This window comes from Folsomia candida, unplaced genomic scaffold, assembly GCF_002217175.1.
Source record: "Folsomia candida strain VU population unplaced genomic scaffold, ASM221717v1 Fcan01_Sc001, whole genome shotgun sequence".
In the NCBI taxonomy this organism is placed as follows: domain Eukaryota; kingdom Metazoa; phylum Arthropoda; class Collembola; order Entomobryomorpha; family Isotomidae; genus Folsomia; species Folsomia candida.
In genome coordinates, this window is record NW_019091193.1 from 5,646,603 (window position 1) to 5,667,243 (window position 20,641).

The 20,641-nt window shown below is 37.6% G+C and overlaps 5 protein-coding genes across 5 annotated transcripts; 4 read left to right on the forward strand and 1 right to left on the reverse strand.

Annotated features, from left to right (window-relative positions):
* The first annotated feature begins 337 nt into the window (after positions 1-337).
* LOC118432856 (carotenoid isomerooxygenase-like) lies at positions 338-2,498 on the forward strand. Its single transcript, XM_035845652.1, has 6 exons — positions 338-593; positions 679-913; positions 997-1,082; positions 1,152-1,189; positions 1,262-1,636; positions 1,713-2,498. Exons 1-6 carry the CDS (start codon positions 466-468, stop codon positions 2,438-2,440), a joined length of 1,590 nt encoding a protein of 529 aa, XP_035701545.1. The 5' UTR covers positions 338-465; the 3' UTR covers positions 2,441-2,498.
* A 595-nt stretch (positions 2,499-3,093) lies between these two features.
* LOC110858297 lies at positions 3,094-4,243 on the forward strand. Its single transcript, XM_035845642.1, has 3 exons — positions 3,094-3,173; positions 3,307-3,573; positions 3,775-4,243. Exons 2-3 carry the CDS (start codon positions 3,326-3,328, stop codon positions 3,989-3,991), a joined length of 465 nt encoding a protein of 154 aa, XP_035701535.1. The 5' UTR covers positions 3,094-3,173; positions 3,307-3,325; the 3' UTR covers positions 3,992-4,243.
* Positions 4,244-8,545: 4,302 nt separating this feature from the next.
* On the forward strand, positions 8,546-10,498 carry LOC110863410 (cyclopropane-fatty-acyl-phospholipid synthase). Its single transcript, XM_022112709.2, has 3 exons — positions 8,546-8,772; positions 8,888-9,140; positions 9,565-10,498. Exons 1-3 carry the CDS (start codon positions 8,611-8,613, stop codon positions 10,356-10,358), a joined length of 1,209 nt encoding a protein of 402 aa, XP_021968401.1. The 5' UTR covers positions 8,546-8,610; the 3' UTR covers positions 10,359-10,498.
* Positions 10,499-14,213: 3,715 nt separating this feature from the next.
* On the reverse strand, positions 14,214-15,850 carry LOC110841654 (bacillopeptidase F). Its single transcript, XM_022087339.2, has 3 exons — positions 14,686-15,850; positions 14,444-14,615; positions 14,214-14,359 (listed from the first exon to the last, which is right to left on the reverse strand). Exons 1-3 carry the CDS (start codon positions 15,799-15,801, stop codon positions 14,319-14,321), a joined length of 1,329 nt encoding a protein of 442 aa, XP_021943031.1. The 5' UTR covers positions 15,802-15,850; the 3' UTR covers positions 14,214-14,318.
* A 2,573-nt stretch (positions 15,851-18,423) lies between these two features.
* LOC110842371 lies at positions 18,424-20,339 on the forward strand. The gene is made up of 4 exons (XM_035853475.1): positions 18,424-18,801; positions 19,007-19,076; positions 19,149-19,518; positions 19,615-20,339. The coding sequence occupies exons 1-4, from the start codon at positions 18,424-18,426 to the stop codon at positions 19,805-19,807; spliced, it is 1,011 nt and encodes a 336-aa protein (XP_035709368.1). The 3' UTR covers positions 19,808-20,339.
* The last annotated feature ends 302 nt before the right edge of the window (positions 20,340-20,641 follow it).

Here is a 20,641-nt window from a genome sequence, read left to right on the forward strand (position 1 = left end):
GTACCTATATATGAATACACAAATCAGTAACTTCACATAAGGATTAGTCAACGGCAGGAAATTTTGTTGAATTGCATAATTTTGCACAGTTGGCAGAATCTGAAATTCTAATGCGAAGTTTTATCTTGAATAGAAATGTGTATTTACATATAACCATAGTATACTTGGAATTAACTGAAAATCATCTTCATACTGTGAAATTTATTAAGACGGATGTATGTTACGATGCAAATAAATATGTATGTACATATGTACATATGTACACATCGATGCATTCAATTACGAAATCATGTCAGTAATAAATTTTAAATAGAGTTGTATGGAACCCTGAAATTAAAAATGTACATCATTGGTTTTATGTAGCTTTGGACTTGCAGATCAGTCTGTCGAAAGCATATGTATTTACATATATCGACTCCTCATAATAAGTAGCTACCATCGGACCAATTATCACACATTTACGACATGAGTAAGGACACCGTCATCAAAGCTTTCAAGTCTATCAAGGAAACTACCAAGGCCGAAGTTTCCCAAATAATTGGAAATGTCCCAGATTGGGCGACAGGCCGGATATTACAAAGTTGTCCTGCCAAGTAAGATGACGAATCATCCCGTTAATGAAATATTTCAGGCAATACCTTAAACCAGTTTGTGTACATAAATTTAACAATTGAGCAGATGGGACTATCCGAAATATCGACTTAACCACGTTTATGACGGGTACATGATGACCTGCAAATTTGAAATCCGTGGAGGAAGCAATGGCAGCGTTTCCTTCACTTCAAAATTCCTACTATCTGAAGCCTTCAAAAAAGCTGAAATTGCAAAGAAACCAATTATAGCGGAATTTTCGACAAGATCTGCCGGCACGGATGCCTCTTTGTCGGTCTTGGAAAAAGTTTTAGCGTCCGTGGTATAAATTTTGGCTTACTTATGTATTTTCATAATTATCCTATCGCAAGGTCAATTCGTATTTTTAATTTTATATACCACCAGCTTCCTACTCCGAGTGACAACTGTTTATTCATCTCCACATCGAACGTGTGTCGAAATCCCATCATTCAGGCGGATTATGGTTTCATGTAATCATATAAAAATAATCAACCGTGTTCTTTATGTATTTTCTGTGATTAATCTCACTTATTTCATAGGTTCGAACTGGACCCGAAATCTTTGAACTGCATATCAAGTAATTTCGCCTACAATTTATTATTCTGACTTCCACGCACACATATCGTACTTACTATTCATTAATAATTAGGACACGATCCTGTCAAAGATTTTGGCCTTCACGCCCTCACGCCACACCCCCTCACGGACTTGGAAACCGGTGAAACCTACAATGTCGGCGTCAGCGTAAATACTGGGTCGAAATGGAAGATTATGAAATTCCCTCGTGGCTCTAATTTACGATCTTTGACCGATTCTCTGAAAATGGGCAAGGTCCTGGCAACAATTCCAGCTCGCAGTAAGACGCACTGCTCGTGGCTGCATTCGTTCGCCATGACTAAAACATATTTGATTTGGATCGATCAACCTTGTCACTTCAGTTTGAAAAAGGCAGCCATGTTACTCTTGAAGGGGGTGTGTCCCAAGGAAACAATGGAGTGGTATCCCGAAAAGAAAAATCGCTTCTGTAAAACCAGACGACTATGTAGTCCAACTACTAATAAAGCTATGCTAATTAATTTTATTTAATCCCTAATTTTCAGATATTTTCAACAAAAAGACCTGTAAAGTAGTGAAGATAGAAATTCTGTCGAATGACGCATTCTATTTCACCCACATTTTAAATTCTTACGAGGAAAAGGGACATATAATCGTCGATATTTTTTCAATGCGAAATATCCAATTTATCAACAGCCAAGGTATACCAAATCTCCGTGCCGGACAAGTCCTAAAGGACCCCGATTGTCCTCAACTAGTTCGCTACGTGATCCCGCTGGTGGGCGAGGACTTGGGAAAATATCCTGAAAACCGGAATTTAGTCAAACTTCGCACAACAGCAACCGCAATTAGGGCTGAAGACAAGCTAATTCTCAAACCGGAAGTTATGTCCGAAGTGAAAATGGACTACCCCACTTTCAACAAAAGGATGTCTGGAGGGGGTCTCCGTTTCATTTGGACTTCGGGAGCATTCTGCCCTTCAGTTCATCACAATAAAATTATCAAATTTGACTTTGCCACAAGGGAAAGTATTTGTTGGCATGCCGAACCGCATCAGTACGTTGGCGAACCGAATTTTATTCCCAGGCCGGCAGGAACGGAGAAGGATGACGGAATAATCGTCCTGGTTGTCGTCAACTACTCGGTTACGAGAGACAAAGTGGAGAAAGATTTCATGATTTGGTTGGATGCTAAAGACTTGAAGGAACTTGGGAGGGCTCATTTTGACACAGAGATCCCTATTGCATTACACTCAATTTGGCAATCCATGTAATTAAAGCAAGATGGGAAATAATTTTAATAAATTGCACACCCTTCGTTAAGATTCTTCATTAATGAGTCATTAACACAATTTCGCATATGAGCAAAAAATTAAAATGCTTGCATAGCTAAAGCGTAAAGTCCAATTCGAACTGATGGTGGCCAAGTTGGTCACGCGCAACGATTTAGTTGCATAAATTGACATTCATCTTTCTCCATAATAAAAAAGACAAGAGACCAGCATTCCAAATACGTACATACATATTGCAATCACAGCGAGTTAAAATTAGATGTCATACGAAACGACATATTTTTATTATAGTTTATTTAATTTAAACTACTCATGAAAGTAATTAACATCCATGAAATATGATTATTTCACTCGAAGGAGAAAATTGTTCTCACATTTATGCAGTCCGATTACATTGTCGCAGTTTCGGAATATGATAAGAGTGCAAGAATATAATATAGGTGTAATATTACGTCTTTCTTTCTATGCGTTTTCATGAAAACGATACGATGTACTCACTCTGTAATCGAAAAAGAACGGACAGCAATTATGGATGTGCATGCATTCCCATGAACTCAGCTAAATACGAGAGAGTCTGTAATTGTATGGCTAAAATTGAATATAAAAAAGCTCTATCCGTCGCAGATCTTTAGTAGCAGCAATCAGTGCAAAGGAGATCCAAACTCTGGAAGCCATAAATACTTGCATATTTCTTAAATACGCCCATTTTTCTGAAGTAAGTGCATAAACATAATAGCTTCAAATTTTTACTTTTTCTATTGCGACATGCGAATACATACGTAGATATTTAGCCACACAACCATCATAAGTTCCTAAAAAAATAATCCCACTTTTTCTTATATTTTCAGATTTATTTCCAACGACAAAATGTCCGTCTCAACCCTGCGACACATTTCTACCGAGGAGGATTTGTCCAAGTGGGAGGAACAAGCCAAAATTGGGACCGCTCGACCCTTCGCCTACGTCACCGACGCTCTTTTTTCCAAAATTGCCGAGGAGGTGCCTGTGGGGACGCTCTGCTCTGACGCCGAGTTGGACAACATGAACAACATTCTTGGGATGAAGGCTTACACCAAGGAGAAAACTGCATTTCTTCCAAAAGTGGAGTGTGTCGGGTATGTAAATATATCCCTTTCCAGTGAAATTTTCTAATATTTTTAAAATTTGACCGTAATCTTTCCGACCTACTTCACATTCTTTTTCAAACTTTGTTTCAAATTTTCAAATTTTTCAGTAGTTTCAACTTTACTCCAAAAGTTGTGTTATAAAAAATCTTATTTAATACTAGTCTCCCTCAATTGTTGTCTCATTTCCAGGTGCTCTCGCCCCCTCAACTTTTACGACGTTTTTCTCCAAGGCGTGGATAAGCACGGGGTGGATTTCATGCGTCTCATCGCCTCCGGGCCAAAGATGATGTTGGTCATCCCAGATGGCGACGAGGTGCAACAAGTTCGTTGTTCTGGGTGTGGCGTCCATACCCCTGCACAACGAGAATTCGTCACCGACAACGCCATGTATTGTCGAAAGTGCTGACATATGTGAAGGCTTCTTTGATTCATCTGTTGCAATTTGCAGTTTAATTTTCTCGCATTGATAAATACAATCAAATAACTGCAAAAAATCAAAGAAGCCGCATATACAAACACATTTCTAAAATGATTCTGCTTACATATCTATCTCGTTCCTTCTTGAATATTTCAATTTTAATTTGTTCCTACATCATTAAATTATCGAAGGCCAATTTACTTATTTCATTCTGGTAATCAATAAATTGCTTCATTAATATTTCCTTATAAATAAAATTTACTGGAATAATGTTAATATTTTCATTTTTTCCAAACTTTTGAAAATTTAGCTAGCATAAAAAAGAAATACTCATAAATTAAGTACTTGGCATGGAAAAATCATAACTTCAAATTTCATCAAACTCATTGTACCCTGCTCACATATTAATCAGCCACAGTACATAATACATGAATTGCAATGCATCTTTCTAGAATGCATAACTTCATTTTAGTAATTTTAGTAATTTCTCAACCTATTTGGCAAATATTTCATTAGATAAATTTAGGTGTGCCACGAAAAAGAAATCGACCCGGAGCGGAGAAGTTCACCGCATCAAACCTACATACATACATAATTATTTATTTGCATACTAACGCACTTCAAAACCGACTCATTTCTTTTTGACAAAAAAACAGACACATATAGACTGGTCGCTGTTCTTGACATAATTATTTAGCTCTACCACACATAATTCTCTGTTAACAGAAGTAAAATATTTTTGGGAATATATTAATTTTTTAATGGACGATAGAATAATTCACCACGTATTTGGTAGTATAAAGCCTGTTGGCAAACTTGCACCAAATATTAATCCATTTTTCCACCAATCCTCCCAAGAAAAGGACGACGAAAAAAGTTCAATTCCACGTAACGTCGTGGCAATCACATTGCTGAAAACATGCTTCGACATTGGATTCTTTATTTGCTGCGTTCCATACAGATTTGTTTTCTCATCCCATGAAAAGACAGAATTTCACTCGGTGCACCACTGGTTCCAGAAGGTCAAAAATTCTTAATATCTCTCACTAACCATCGTATCATATTAACATCCAAAAAAGAAAATCTCATATTGCCTCCCAAATTTCTAAATTAATTTCATTTATCCACAAACTAAATACCTACAATAAGTACTTATTCAATCCTGGAGTTCGCATTAAAAAAATGCGTTCATACAATTTATGTACACAACTGTGCTCGCTTATTGGAATAAATAAATTGATTACAGGCGTGCTGCATCCTCGTCCACCTTTGCATCTGGTCTTCTGCCTTTCTTCACGTTACTTCAAGTCTTATCAGCAGGGATTTTTCTGAAGGCCCGTCCATTTTTCATGTTACGCTTGATGTCATGACAAACGCCTACATGGTTTACACATCTTATCTCTTGTGGTCAAAAATGAACGATTTTGAATGGATGTTCTCCCTAACGAGAGATTTCGAACCTATTCTTATCGTAACAACTGATCAGTCTAACCCAGGACATACTTTTTTGTACAAATTTCAACGCATAATTTCAACCAGGGTTGATTGGATAACCATAATTATCTTTTTTGCAATCGTATCGCTCCAAGGATGGGCCATGATTGTGGAGAAGTTTAAAATGTTTCAATCAATGGAATCATTTAATTTCGAGAATTTTCTGGGAACTCTGCGACTTTTAATTGTAATTGCCTTCATTCATTTTTGCAATCTAATTTTCATCGCGATTTGCACTTTTACGAATTATCGGATTCAACTTTTTGTTCAAGATGTTACTGAAAATCCTCACGTGGTTTGTGCACAAACTTCAATTTTAAGATTTATTTTTTATTTTTGGTACAGTACTGATTTTTTTAGAAACTGGGTGCAACCTTTTCTCAGCTGAAGTCGGATCTTGCCAGACTGAACGATATCTTCAGCGTGTTCATTTTGGCAATAATTTTGACCAGCATGCCTTTCCATTCTTTGGAAATCCGGAGACTTGTTCAAACTGAGGGGAATGTCTTGGAAAAATTTTTGACAGGAATTTATCTCCTTGTAACAGGTGTATCAGTACTAATTGCAGCAAAAGGAAATTACTCGGTGAGTTGAAATATGTAATCGGGTACAAATGCCTCTTAATGTATTTATCTATATGAAGTTAGAGAAAGTGAAGACCTGGATAGCCGTGGATGACAATGTGGAAAGCATTTCACCCAATAAACTAATCCTCTTACTGCACGAGTTGTCTGTTTCGGACAATATTGGTCTTCAAGGAGGGAAATTCTTTACAATTACTTACCGGTGGATTGCTTCGGTATTTCACGATTATATAAAAATTGAGATCTACGTTTACTACATAAACACTTTATAAATGATCTATACAGGTGGTCGGAATTCTTGTCACTTATACAGTGATAATACTTCAGTGGAGCGATAAAAAGTTGTAAATTACCTTGTGCCCTATATGCATACCATAGAAAGTAGATATTACATACATATACATGTGCATTTTCATGTAATGTTCAGTGAACATTGTTCACTTTGTGTCAGGATTTGTGTCAGGTTCTCTTGAAAGCATTCGACTTGCATATATATGTATGTATGCAACCTCTGTATTCTAAATGTAAGGTTAAAAGCCAGCAAAATATAATTAATTTGTATTTCTTGGTTTTCATCAAATTTTTACCTGAGTGTACAGTAAGAGTATGTTCATAGACTATATAAATATGCAGATAATGCTTGCAAAAGCAATGTAAGTATCTATATAAATAGTTTCATACAAATATGTATACACAAATTTATGTATGTAAATATATCAATATTGTTATAGCACTGGTTGCAAACACAACTAATAAGAATCTCACCATTACCGTTTAATCAAGATTACAACGCCTTTATGTAATTAAATTTCAAATCAAACTCATCTATATTATAAGCTGGAAATGTCTATTGGCAACGGAAGTGAAAGTAATTTGTCGGCAACAGAAGTGAAAGTGGAGAAAGTTGAGTTTTGAATGGTGCGAAAATTCAAACTAATTCTTGATTTAAAAAAATAGATACCCCCAGGTAACCACCGTCTGACAAGCACCCCCAGATAACCATCTAAGATAATCACCCTCAAATAACCATCTAAGATAATCACCCTCAGATAACCATCTAAGATAATCACCCCCAGATACCCATCTAAGATAACCACCCTCAGATAACCATCTAAGACAACCACCCCAGATGTACGCACAGCACAATAGTAACTGTTGTGACCTGAAACAACTCATTGATCTGTGATGAAGTTGTCGGTGCTGTTCTGTGTGCACTGCACAGGGTCCACAAGTTGTATCACGTTTGGACTGGGGATATTGTGCTCTGGTGTGCTGTGCTGTGCTGTGCGCACAGCACAGGGTCGACGTCTTGTGTCACGTTTGGACTTGGACTATTGTGCTGTGCGCACAGCACAGGGTCGAAGAGTTGTGTCACGTTGGCACTGAGGCTATAGTGCTGTGCTGCGCTGGGCTGTGCGCACAGCACCGGGTCGACGAATTTTGATACATCGGGACTGGGACGATTGTGCAGAACACAATCAGTCCTGACGTGACACAACTCATCTGTGATTGGTTGTCTGATAGTGGTTATCTGAAAATGGTTGTCTGGCGATGGTTCTTTAGGAATGATTATCGTGAGCGGTTATCTAATAATAGTTATATTAAGGTTATCATGGACCATGTACTTTAAAATGAAGGTAAAATAAACTGGAAGCCACTTCTGCTTCCATCGCGGAACAGTTACTTTCACTTCTCTTTCCAACAGACTCCAGCTAATATAGACACAATAAAAAAATTAATTAGGTGGAATTATGCACAATCCACTCAATTTTCATGAAAATAAGTTGAGCTCTCGCCCGGCGGGAGACGGGCTTATACGCTAGTAGTTCATAATCACATATTTAACTTATTTGCAGAGATCGTTTCCCTCTGCATTTAAAAAAGTTATGATGAAGAGGGCAAACTCATAATGGCGAATTGGAGAGATCATTGCAAATTTAACTCAATAGTAAATAGGTGCTTATGTACATAAGGAAGATGTAATAAATATTATACCACCCAATCCACATTCATGTACATACATTAACGTGACACTTTTTACTATTATGTTACCTTTCGTTTATATGTAAATCCTCGTCTGTAACACTAACTGTGCACCCTCACTCATGAAAATCATACCTGACAAACTAAATCTAAGAATAGCATCACTCTCTCTTCTCGTCTTCCTACGGATAAAGCATATACGTAATAATAACTTTACTTGTCATGGCTTTTTATAGCTGCTAAACTCTCCCCGACTTTTAAATCACTTATAAAAATGTACCTATGTAGTACCGTCAATATGTATGCAAGAAAAACCTTTCTAATCCACCTCGTCCGTCGCATCTTGCATGAATTGAATCACTTAAACATCGGTCAATCAACTAGGGGCAGAATCCTGCAAGGAAATGATAACTGCAATGCCCATAACATTTTAAATAGGTACTTGACGGCACAACCATAATCTTCATGTGCATGTCTAATCTCTCCTTAGTACCAGGAAGGAAGGGACGCCTTCAAGATAAACTCTTGTCCTGAATAAAACAAAAAATGGACATCTTGTACAATTTAGTCCTTCTGTTTATAGATTGCTACAAATTTTTGGAGTATGGAATTTTACGGTGTTTTCACCCCATAACTAAGAAATTAGGAAACAAACTCATGGCAAAGTATGGAGTCAATATTAACGGAAAAAATTCTTGGGACATGCAGGTATTCATGCGTCAATTAAAGTGAAAGTGACTTTAAACAATTTATTATGGCTTAATATTAATGCGTAATAATATATTTTAAAAACTATAATTTAAATTTCCAAACTTTTTTCCAGGTTTTGGACGAATCTGTCTACACCCGAGCTCTTAATCGTGGAAACCTGGGACTGGGTGAATCCTACATGGATGGTGAATGGGAGTGTGATAATCTAGCGGAATTTTTTAGGCGAATTTTTGCTGGGGAGGATAACCTCGTAAAAATTTATATGCACCCATGGAACCGTTTCTTGAATTATATGGAGTGCTCACATTTTAACCTGCAGACGAGAAAGAGGTCGTTCAACGTTGCCAAAATTCACTATGATTTGGGTAATTAATTAAATTAAATTAATGAAATCAAGAAAATATTTAAATAACTTATATCACAAACCAATATACCCATTCATTTACTTTAATATGTAAATTGTGCAGTGAGGATATGATAGGAAAAGTGAAAGGATAAGGGCTCACTTGTAGTACTGGGGGGGTCCGGATTAGGCCTTTATGTCAACGTTTGACATAAAGGCCTAATCCGGACCCCTCCAGTACTACAAGTGAGCCCTTATCCTTTCACTTTTCCATTCATTTACTTACTTGTTAATGTTTTGTACACAAATCATGCATGCGCCATCAATTTGGCAATACATTACAAATAGTTAAGATACACATTCACAATAAAAATTGTACTCCATGATTACTGGAGATTTATAATGATAACCTTTCAAAGTTCTAATTAACTCGATTTTGTTTTTAGGAAACGACCTTTTCTCCGCGATGCTCGACCCCACAATGAACTATTCATGTGGCTACTGGAAAAATGCGTCCACTTTGGAAGAAGCTCAGATCGCTAAAATGGAGCTCATTGCATCAAAATTGAACCTCAAGCCTGGCATGACCGTGCTCGACATTGGGTGTGGGTGGGGCGGAATGGCCAAGCATTTGGCCAAAAATTATGGAGTTTCCGTCACAGGGCTCACAATTTCCAAGGAGCAGGCTGCCTTTGCGACGAAATCTTGCGCCGGGCTCTCCGTCAAGATCGACCTCGTTGACTACAGAGACGTCAAAGGCACCTACGACCGGGTCATATCTGTCGGAAGTTTCGAACATTTTGGGCGTGTCAATTATCGCGGATTTTTTGAAATTGTGCACCGAGTTTTGAAAGATGACGGTATATTTTTACTTCACACGATCGGTTATAATCACTGGGAAATGCCTGGGTCAGAACCCTGGTTGACGAAGTACATCTTTCCGGGAGGTTATATCCCGAACACGAAGCAGATTGTGGGGACGACGGAGAAGCTGTTTATAGTTGAGGACTGGCAAAATTTCGGGCATGATTACTCCAAGACGTTGAATGCTTGGAGGGAGAACTTTCTCAAGGCGTGGCCACGGCTGAGGGTTGAGAAAAAATATGATGACAGGTTTTATCGGATGTGGAATTTTTACCTGGAGCTGTGCAAGGGCGGATTTCAAGCGAGGAAGGTGCAGCTTTGGCAGATTGTGATGAGCAAGAATGGAATTGCAGGTGGGTATTATGGGGGACGGTGAAGATGAAATTTTGGCTAATTTGCCAATACATAAGCCATGACTATTTTGCAAGTGACATAATTTTTGCCATTTATTATCTATACTTAATATATATGTGAACATATTGATTACCTTCAATAAACTGGAGACTTGAATTTGTATGTGTAAGTATAAAATATGCATGGATTTTAAACTTTGACCTCAGCACACATATTTAATCCTTCATGTGACAAGCGAACAAATGCACTGTACAAGAAGTTATAGTAGTGTAGCTAATTTATTGAAAATATGCAAGTTACCTAATTTTTTTGAATTACAGCGTTAGGATTAGAACAATTAAACATGTACATACGCTGTTGTAATTCGATATCACAATTTCTTCGATGAAGAATTATAAGATTGTAGAGTGTGTATTCCATACTTACATAGAAGCAATTTAGAAAGCCAAAGACTAATGAAAAACAACTTTTACCACCCTCATTTTGAAACGCTATTGTGAGAATCTAGACAAAGCAATTTACGTGCATTTGTATTTTAAATATTTCTGACAATTTCATAACAATGAATTTATCTCTATATTTATTAACTACTCTAGTACGTACCTCTCTATAAACGTAAATTAGAGTAAATATTTACCTTTTAAATTATCATGTCCATTAGATAATCAATAATTCCTAAATTAACAATAGAGCAACATCAGCATCGTATTTCTTGATTTAATCTATTTATGAACTCATATTTAAAGGGTGTATGTAACAAGTAGACAGCTCAAGGCCAGAAATCAATTTTTGCACGAAAATTAAAAGAAAACATGTACATATCTAATTAATTGCCCATTAACATCAGTGACAGGGTTTGGTTCAAAACAAAGTCCTGAATGGTCAAAGGCGTCCCACCGTCAATAAAGTTATTTCCGAATCTCATTTTCAACGGAAAACAGGCTTTTAACTCTCTCGTGACGTACTTTCTACAAATTTTGAACCTCTCCTGATACAACATTTCCGTCATCTCTTGCAAAAGCGATTCTGAGTTTTCATTCACCGAGGAGCAAAGTGTCGTTACGAGCATATTGAACGCAAAAATGTTTAACCAAATGAGTGGGAACTGGAGAAACTGTGGCATCGGGATGTAATCGTATCTTGAAATCGACACGAATCCAGACAGGATTTGAAGTGCGGTAAAAGTAACCATGATAATTGGTAAGATGAATTTAGAGAAAGTCCCATTTAGCATACGTTCCACAATTGCCACCTTTCGATAAAGCAATATGCATGGGATCCGCTCCATTCTAAAGTCTATGCTGCCTTTCAAGTGTCTGAAAAATCAAAATTAATGCAAATATTTCTCAAAATTTAAAAAGCTTTTTCAAATTCTGTCCGAGTATTGCAACCAAGCACTGACCCCTTAACATGATCCAGATATTCGAGAAATGCGGCGGCACAAGAGGCATAAATCATCATGAAGAATAAGGCCCCGCTTGTATTACAGAGATACGAGATCCACAAATCCGCCACTGCTATCGGGTAGCGAATTAACGTTGCAAATATTCTTGGCCAACGTCCATCAGTACAAATTCCCAAAACAGCGCCAAGGAATGGTGGTTGGCACGGGTTGTGCAGGACCAACGCGAAGTTTAGAACAGGACATGCAAAAACTGAGAAGGCCAAGATGAAAACCAAACCGATGATTGCTTTTGTTGACCCTTTGAGTTGGCCAGGTCCCAATTTCGAAGAAGAATCCAATTCTGAAATACGCTAACTTAGAGTTTACCTATCTTAACAAAGTTTAATGTCGTATTTTTGTAAAATTTGGCCAACTTTCTCCCAAGAAATCTCAAATTTCCTTTACACATTTACTATTCAAACTGTTTGATTTGATGTGTATTATTGTCCATTATGAAAATATTTAAATAATGTTTAATCACCTCGTAGTAAGTCTGATTCCATGTTGAACGTCGAATTTAATAGTTGAACGGGACCAATATCCGTACGCCAAATCCACCCAAGGAGGGCGAATATTACAAAAATTAATACAATCGTCATCGCTTGAAGTTTCAAGTCGGCGGAACCATCTCCACAAATCATCCAATAAGTCATTCCTACAGAATATGCGGTATAGATGACCATTTGTGTGCAAGAAATGTAGAAACGGGTGCCGACAGGGATACGTTGGATCAATGAGTGTTTTGAATCCCAATAATATGGCGATAACCACAGGAAGCTTGCCAACTTGATTTGATTAAGCAGGTGCTTTTTAAAATGTTTGGTTATCATTTCACCGAGCTGGGGATTACTCCTGATTTGCGTATCAACAAGAATAGGAGTTGACCAATGGGATAAATTTTAATTCGTAGCTTGTTCCCTTATCTCAATTAATATCTAATAAAAAATCTTGGATGAATTTTGTCAGATAAAATAATTGTCGTGTATTTACGTAGAATGTCTTGTTTAAGAATGTGTTTCAGTCTGTGTATCACAAATTTATTAATTTCTCTCTACTTGTCAGAAGAAGAGAGTTCAAGCCAGACATCGAAATGTACCGTTTGACATAAAATTGCGATATTTATATGGTTAAACCCTTTGCACATACTGCACACTAAACCCGATAATGGCCATAATTAATCTTTTTTATGCACAGTGAGTTAACGTCAATTCTCTCCAAATGAATATTTAATCTGTGTCGCACCCAGTAACACAATTAAGTAAACATACTTAAACTACTAACTAAATTTCAATTGAACAACAGAAAGGGCGAGTTATGGAAAGGTTGAAGGTATTTATGAACTTTGAAATTGCCTGCTAATACACCCAATTCAATTAAATTGTCCATGTTTATTGGTTTGTTAAGTGAATATTTGGTTGTCATTTGAGTACAATAGTTTAGAGTTTTGAAATTGTACATAGAACTATACATGTACCAAACCATTATGGAACATTATGAAAAAGGTATCATGACATTATGCTGATACATGTGTTTACATAAGTATCGAGAATATGTATAATGACTCATTAATCCCTGGACGACTATTTATATCTTTTAGATAATCGATAATGTCACAACTTTAAATACATACGTATACGTATGTAGTGATCATTACATAAGTAAGTATTTCGTAGTGTTATCAATTCTGCAAGATCTGAAGATTTCACCTGTCTCATCATCCCTTCTAGTTTAGACAGAACCTGTACGTTTCACTCATTCACTGTCAACTGTAGAGAATTTGTGATCCACAGAAATTCATCCAAAAAGCTGGTGTATATAATGGGATACAAATATTTTTGTGATGATTACTCATGGTTGATTATTCATCCCTACAAAATCTCCATTGCCCGTACCTAAGAAATTCCTACTTTCATTATTCATAGATATTTGCATATTCCTTCCCAGCAACTTGTTAAAATGCGTAATCTCTCATGAACAATAGTCACGAGCTGGTCAAAAGTCACATTTTTCACGGTCTGCATGGCCCAAACGAACATTTATTGCTTGGCTGGCAACTTATCGATCTGCCACGTCTGGGTGCAAAATTCCTTAGATTGCATGCATCAATAATTTATCACTTCTTGCTGAGCAAATGTCAAGCAAGCATCCAAAGCAATTATGCTAATTTAGCGGAATTTGTAACCTGGAGAATGCACTTTTACTTGAGCATGACCAATTAAATAAACATATGCAGCTGCATGTGTATGACAATTGAAAAACGTTGCACCCAGGCGTGTACATACACATTATTGGATACCATATTTTTCTGATATTATATTTTTCCAAGTAATTTTGTGAACATCAACGCTATGACTGAATCATGCTATCTACATTATGTGAATGCTCAAATTATTGTTTTAAAATTCAGTTATAAGAAAGCATGAAATAGGCTAATTTATTATTTATTTCGGATTAATCGCCACACACAGAATTAGGATATTCTTTATTATTACACGATTGGAGGTGGAATTAGTTTGGGAAAATATATAATCTGGCTTTCTACAATCCAAGTGCAGCAGCGACATCGATTCGTCCATAACCTTAATAATAATAAAAATTATTAGAAATGCTCACCTACGCAAGAAATGCATTATTTAAACCATTGACTAGTGAATTTTTCTCACCGAAAGCATTGTTTGGGAAGTCGTTAGGTGTCGGAAGTCCGCAGTTTCTATCGGCACTGGTGAGCTGGGGCGTGGCTCCGGTTGTCGTAAGGGCGGCATAAACCTCGTCATAACCCCAGGTCGGATTGGCCGAGAGGAGCAGGGCGATAGCTCCAGCCGTGTGGGGGGTGGCCTGCATATTAAAATGTCGACGTTAAGCACAACCTTCTCAATATTTAGTGGTCATAATATGCAAATCTTACCATTGAAGTTCCTGACTTGGTCGTATAATCCCCAGCACCCGTCCCACATGACACGACTCGAGTTCCTGGCGCCGAAACTTCTGGTTTCATGAGCCCTCCGACACTCGGACCTCTCGAGGATGGAACCGCTGGGGGAATTGCGACCGCGTCCTGTTCGTCCGTATTTCCCACAGAAATCAGATTCGGCTGATCTCCAGGTGAGTTTGCAGTTCGACAATTTGGACCAGAATTTCCAAGCGCAAAAACTGGAATAATTCCAGCCGCACGCCAAGCAGAAATTTGCGTATTGTACCAAGTTCTTCCTTGCCCACCGCCCCAAGAATTCGAGACGATATTCGGTCTCGGATTGGCTGTTAGCATGAATTGGGCGCAAGTAGTGAGCGACGCCTCATCTCCATTTCCTTGATTATTAAGTCCCCGGCAGGCAATCCATTTCGCGGCGGGGGCAACGCCAACGCCATTCGCGGTCCCGAGAACAGTCCCAGCGCAGTGGGATCCATGTCCCTGGATGTCTGTTGGCCCTGCGGTGTTGTAGTACGGGTCTGCCCAGGCGCCTGCGTATCCCTCCGTGAGTGCGACGTGCCCAAGATTTACACCCGTATCGATGATGGCGACGACGATGCCCTCTCCTTGGGTCACGTTCCACGCTTCGGGTGCCCTCACTTTATTAACTCCCCATTGGTTAAGCCCTTGCCTGAGCGGGACGGCCGGTCCGTAGTCAATTGTTGGAAATAGGGAGGCAACGTTTTGTTTCCGAATGGTAAAGTCACCTGGGGTTGCGGCGAGAAGGGAGAGTTTTTCAGGGGTGAGACCTTTGACGAGAATTATGTTGGACGACCAAAATTGTTGCGTTTCAAGTCCGAGGGAGCTTGCGACGGAGACGTAGGGCGCCTGCGCAGCGGAGGTGAGTCCTTGAAGCGAGGAGACAAGCGCGGTCACCTTGGCGTCGCCGGATAGTGAACGGAGCGATGGGTTGCTTTCGACTTGCGCCATGATTTGCGGCAGTTCGAGAATGGCAGATGTCTCACCATTGTTGACGGCGGTTTCAAGGTTAATGTCGACCCTGCCGGCGAAAGCGAGGGCGATGGTTGAGGCGAGGATGATGAGGAGCTTCATGGTTGTGGGATAAGGCTGGCTTGGGATGTTGATATTCGAGAAAGTGATGATCCAGTGGTCAAGCTGTGATCCTTTTATATGCGACCAGTCTGCATATTCTGTAAGTGAGGGGAATTTTCCCTTTTCATAAAGTAAGCTTAATTCAGGAAATTCCTTCATCGTCATAATTTTCCGGAGTTTCCATTAGTCAGTAGGTTAAGGTATCAAGTAGCTTGCATTGTTTATTTGGGGGATAGGGGGGGGACTCATGGTTGTTATTTCGAATGTTTATATTACATGCAATGGCAGAAGAGGTTGATGCTAATCCATTTGACAGATTCAGAATTTCCCAAGATTTGAAAGGACAGAACATGATAAGTTACAGGACAAGGCTAATCCAAGGGGGAAATATGTTTTGTTATCTCAGAATGGGTAAATTTGTTATTAAACAAAAAAACAGTGTATGCATAGTTTGGATAAAACCATAGTGGTTAGCTTATTGCAAATTGAGATAAGCTCTATACTCTGTAGCTGCTCAATCACTCATGTTTATCTTGATAATCGAAATCCAGATGTTTCCATTTGTCGTTTGTAATAACTACATTGAATCAGATTTTATCTATGTACCATAAAACTTGGATATTCGTAATATGTCCACAATAAAGATTTTATAGCTCTGCGACAAATTTATTACCTCAGCCACAATTTAACATGATTATTCGCCTGGACGAAAATCGATGAAAGATGATATTACAAATTAAGTAGTTAAGTTAAGTTAATTTAAAGTTAAAGTAATTAAGTTAATTAAGTAATTAATTAATTATGATGCATACACACAACACACTCCGTTGATCTACAATGTTCTTAGTCAAAGATGCTACAAAAATTAAATTACTGGATACATATGGCCAGTTACAACTAATTAAGTAATGATATACATAAATAGGTATGTTTATGTAGCTTTTGGGTAAAATATACTGAAATTATCTATTTACAAGTACATACATTTGTTAATTTTTAGTTATTAATTGTGCATACAATACAAAAGATATTCACCAGTGGTGAATCACCACCTTTCGTTCACCTTTATGAAATGCTACAAATAATCAAAAACAAAGGAAATTTAAGGATTAGGGTTGTATTCATACTTTGAAGTTTGGAAATGTGCATTCGTTCGCATTGCTCGTGTTGTATTACAAATTTATTGTTTGAGACATTTTATTTTAATTATTTTCCAACTCATGAATTTACAGAGTAAATATGGAGTTTTCGTTGCACAACGCACAACAAGCATCCAAGTGGGCAAGCGTAGCGTAATCAAGGATGAGGATGAGCAAGGTTCGTGGTCCGTGGTTCTTCCAACTCCTTTTTCTATTTTTTCCACCATAAGCTCAAATGTCGGGGCAACCTGAGACATTTGGCGCTATATGTGGAACATATAGTATGTTGTCAGGCACTCTTATGGGAAATGTCGGGGGCTCGTACAAAAAAACGGTTGGGCGTAAAGAGATGCCGTAAAGTGCATTAGATGCCTCTCGAAAAGTTTTAAAATGACTTTTTTCTAATTCATGGTATCTTGAACCATTTTCAAGAAATTCAATAAAAACCGATTTTTCGGTTTCGAAATCATAAATGTTTCGCTGAATGAATTGGGTGCATAACACAAAGTTGTATGTAATAGCAAATATGTTCATAACCGCATTATCTATAATATTTACTCGAAAATTTTTTCGAAATAATGCTAGGTACAGGCGGTAAGTTCAAATTTCCGAAAAATTTTGCAATTTCGGCTATCAATTTCTCCACTGAGCTACAGCCTAGACGATACATTTTGGTAACCTAAACTAAACGGGATCGTATTGGGGAAGGTCCCGGCTAGTGCCCTCGACTGATTGACTTTTTCGAAATAAGCCTTGGTTTTTAAGATATGGCGCGATTTCTAAAATTAAAATCCATAACTCATATTTGGTATGAAAAAATAGAAATTTTCAGCGGTTTTGCCGCATAGCTTGTTGTGCAAAACGCAACACGACTGCTGAACTTTGCAAAACGGTTCCCCGTCTCATTTTACACATTTTTCCCTATATTATACACGTACTAGGACTTCGGCTCAAGATCTAATGACTTTTTTAATCGCTTTATACTCAACTCTCAAATTCTTGAATTTTAATTTGTGCATGAAATATTTTGGCATACTTTTCAGTTTTCATATTATGAGATTCTGGAAGTTAACTTCTGTTCATGAGAAATGTTGACATTTGTTGAATTCTCATGAATTAGCAGAGGAAGTTGCGGGGAAAAGCTCAACATGTGTTGAAAGCATTGCAAGTTGCAATTTGCAACGAAAAAAACACAACATTCGCTTGAAATGCATTTAACATTTAATAAAAAATACTTTAATGTAATCGATCTATTTGGGACAGGATATTTTAGATAGTATTAGGCACTGCAATTTAAGTGGGAGGTCTGCACTGGTGGTGCAGAGTGCTGGTTGTTGGTGGAGTGAAGTTTGAAACTATGATAGTTTAACCCATTTCAATTGTGTGGTAAATGGTTTATTTATCTTTGGTTAATATTCAATGATGATTTTTATACGACGAATCTTGACTTGCAAATTATTTTACTGCAGAATCCTCATAAAATATGGACCTACCTGACAATACAACAGAGATAACGCGTGATTCTTCCCCGATATGTACAATAGTAAAGGACGAAATTGACATCGAGGAATGCGCCAGTAATGAAGAGCAGATTAACGGTTGCTGTATATGTGGCGACGTCCACTGTACAAATTCTTCCAATGGGGACAATTCTTCCCAATGGGTTCAGAGCATCCTTCTGTTTGCGACTTTGCTCCAAAAACACTTTCCAGCTCAGGGAGGGATTAAATTTGATAATTTGGCGACCTGTTCCCGGTGCGAGGGCATGATCAACGGTGTCTGGAGTCTGTGTCAACAAATAGATTTGATAAAAATAGAGATTCAAGATGTCTTGGAAAAGGCTGCGCAACTTATGACGGATGTGACAATGAGAGGTAATTCATGATTTTGACTTATTTACAGTGTCTCCGTGCCATTTGTGTCTTTTAACCGATATATATGGTTTTTAAGCTTGTCTCGAGCTAAGAACTCAATTAACTAACGATTCTTAATATATTTATTGATTTATAGAAGAAGGAACTCGATGAATGTGACGATGGTCGAAACAGCAGAAATTACGACGATAGCCAAAACGATCCATTATCTCGCAGCCAGTATCTCAACCTGGGTCTCTACCGTCTCGAAATCAGTCACCAGGTTTAATAATAATTTATAAAACATTCTCATCAATAAATCACTTCCAATAATCCCCCATTTTACAATAATTAGATCCAGACGGCCAAGCGGAGATAAACACAAGCCATTCTAACGACGAGGATAATATTGTTCCTTCCCAATTTGAGGAAGTTGAGGTCCCAAACTTTTTTGAAGGTTATGGAGGTAGGGAAGAATACATCATTCCTGATAATGGACCTCATCTTGAGAGGGTAGATGGCTTAGAAGTAGAGACTGAAAAAGAAGAAGAAGAAATTGAGGTTCAGGAAATAATTAGCGTTTCTAGTGGTTCAGAAGATGATAGTTCTTCGAAAGTTTCTGAAGACGCTTCCTCATCGGATCAATCCACACGAAGATCCCTGAACTCTCTTAATAATGGTAAAAGGAAGAAAAAAACATCTTATAAAAAATCGCCTCCCCAAAAGTGAGTCGACGCTATTTGTAAATTATTATAATTTAAAATAAAGCAATTTAAATTATTTATATCCACATTACAAATTTGCTACAACCTATTTCACAGGTCTAGTCGTTACGAATCCAAGAAGCGATCCAAGTCCACCACTTTATTTGCATCCACTCCTTCCTACTCTACAACAAGGCATACAAATGCCAGGACATACTCGGAATTTGTTTGTGAACGATGTCGCAAAGATTTCCACTCGGAGCGACAATTAGACCAACACAGTGCTAAAATTCATTCCCTTCACTATTGAGAAATTTGTCGAAAAATCTTTCAAATTCGACGAGATCTCACAGCTCATATGAGTGAAGCGCATGGATACTGATATTTCTAAAACATTTTATCTGCGACAAACTTCTTTGCAGTAAGGTCAAAGTATTCACCCTAAAAAATAAGTAGATATTTATATCGCACTGTTTAAACTTTGTGCGTTACACAAACGGCATTAGATAATTTCGTTGTCTAATGTAATGTTAGAATTATTTTTGTACACATTTTTAACTACTCAAGAGAGCTACGGAATTTTGTAATTTACATATCAAAATGTGATGTGATGATATGTACATAAGTACATATGAATGCTGTACATATCTATGTACATATTTAATCGCAATCCGTATGTAAAGTTTGTCCAATGTTTCTACCAAAATGTGCTAACATCTTGTGTTTATTCTTAGCAATATTTTTATATTTATTTAATTCTAGTACTTCTTTATGTTATAATTTCTTTTAAAGTTAGTTATCTGTTATGCCAGACACATAATAAATGTTCTAATGCTATCAAAGTAGGCAATGACTTGCATTCAAAAATGGTAGAGTATGGTTCAATATATATTTATCATAACTAAATTGTCTGAAAGTCGAAATTTCGACTGGCTTGTATTCCTCAATCTTCTGAAAAATCTATGTATTCAACTGTGTGCATGCATGGGTCACGATACAACTCGTGAAAAAGGCAATCAGTCAAAATTACGTAGTTATCTACATACCTTTACCGCCATATTGTTTGTGTTTTGAAGTCTTTGCTTTTGATAAGAATATATAACACAGAGACACGCAGCTATCGAGTGTAGATATGGTTAATGCG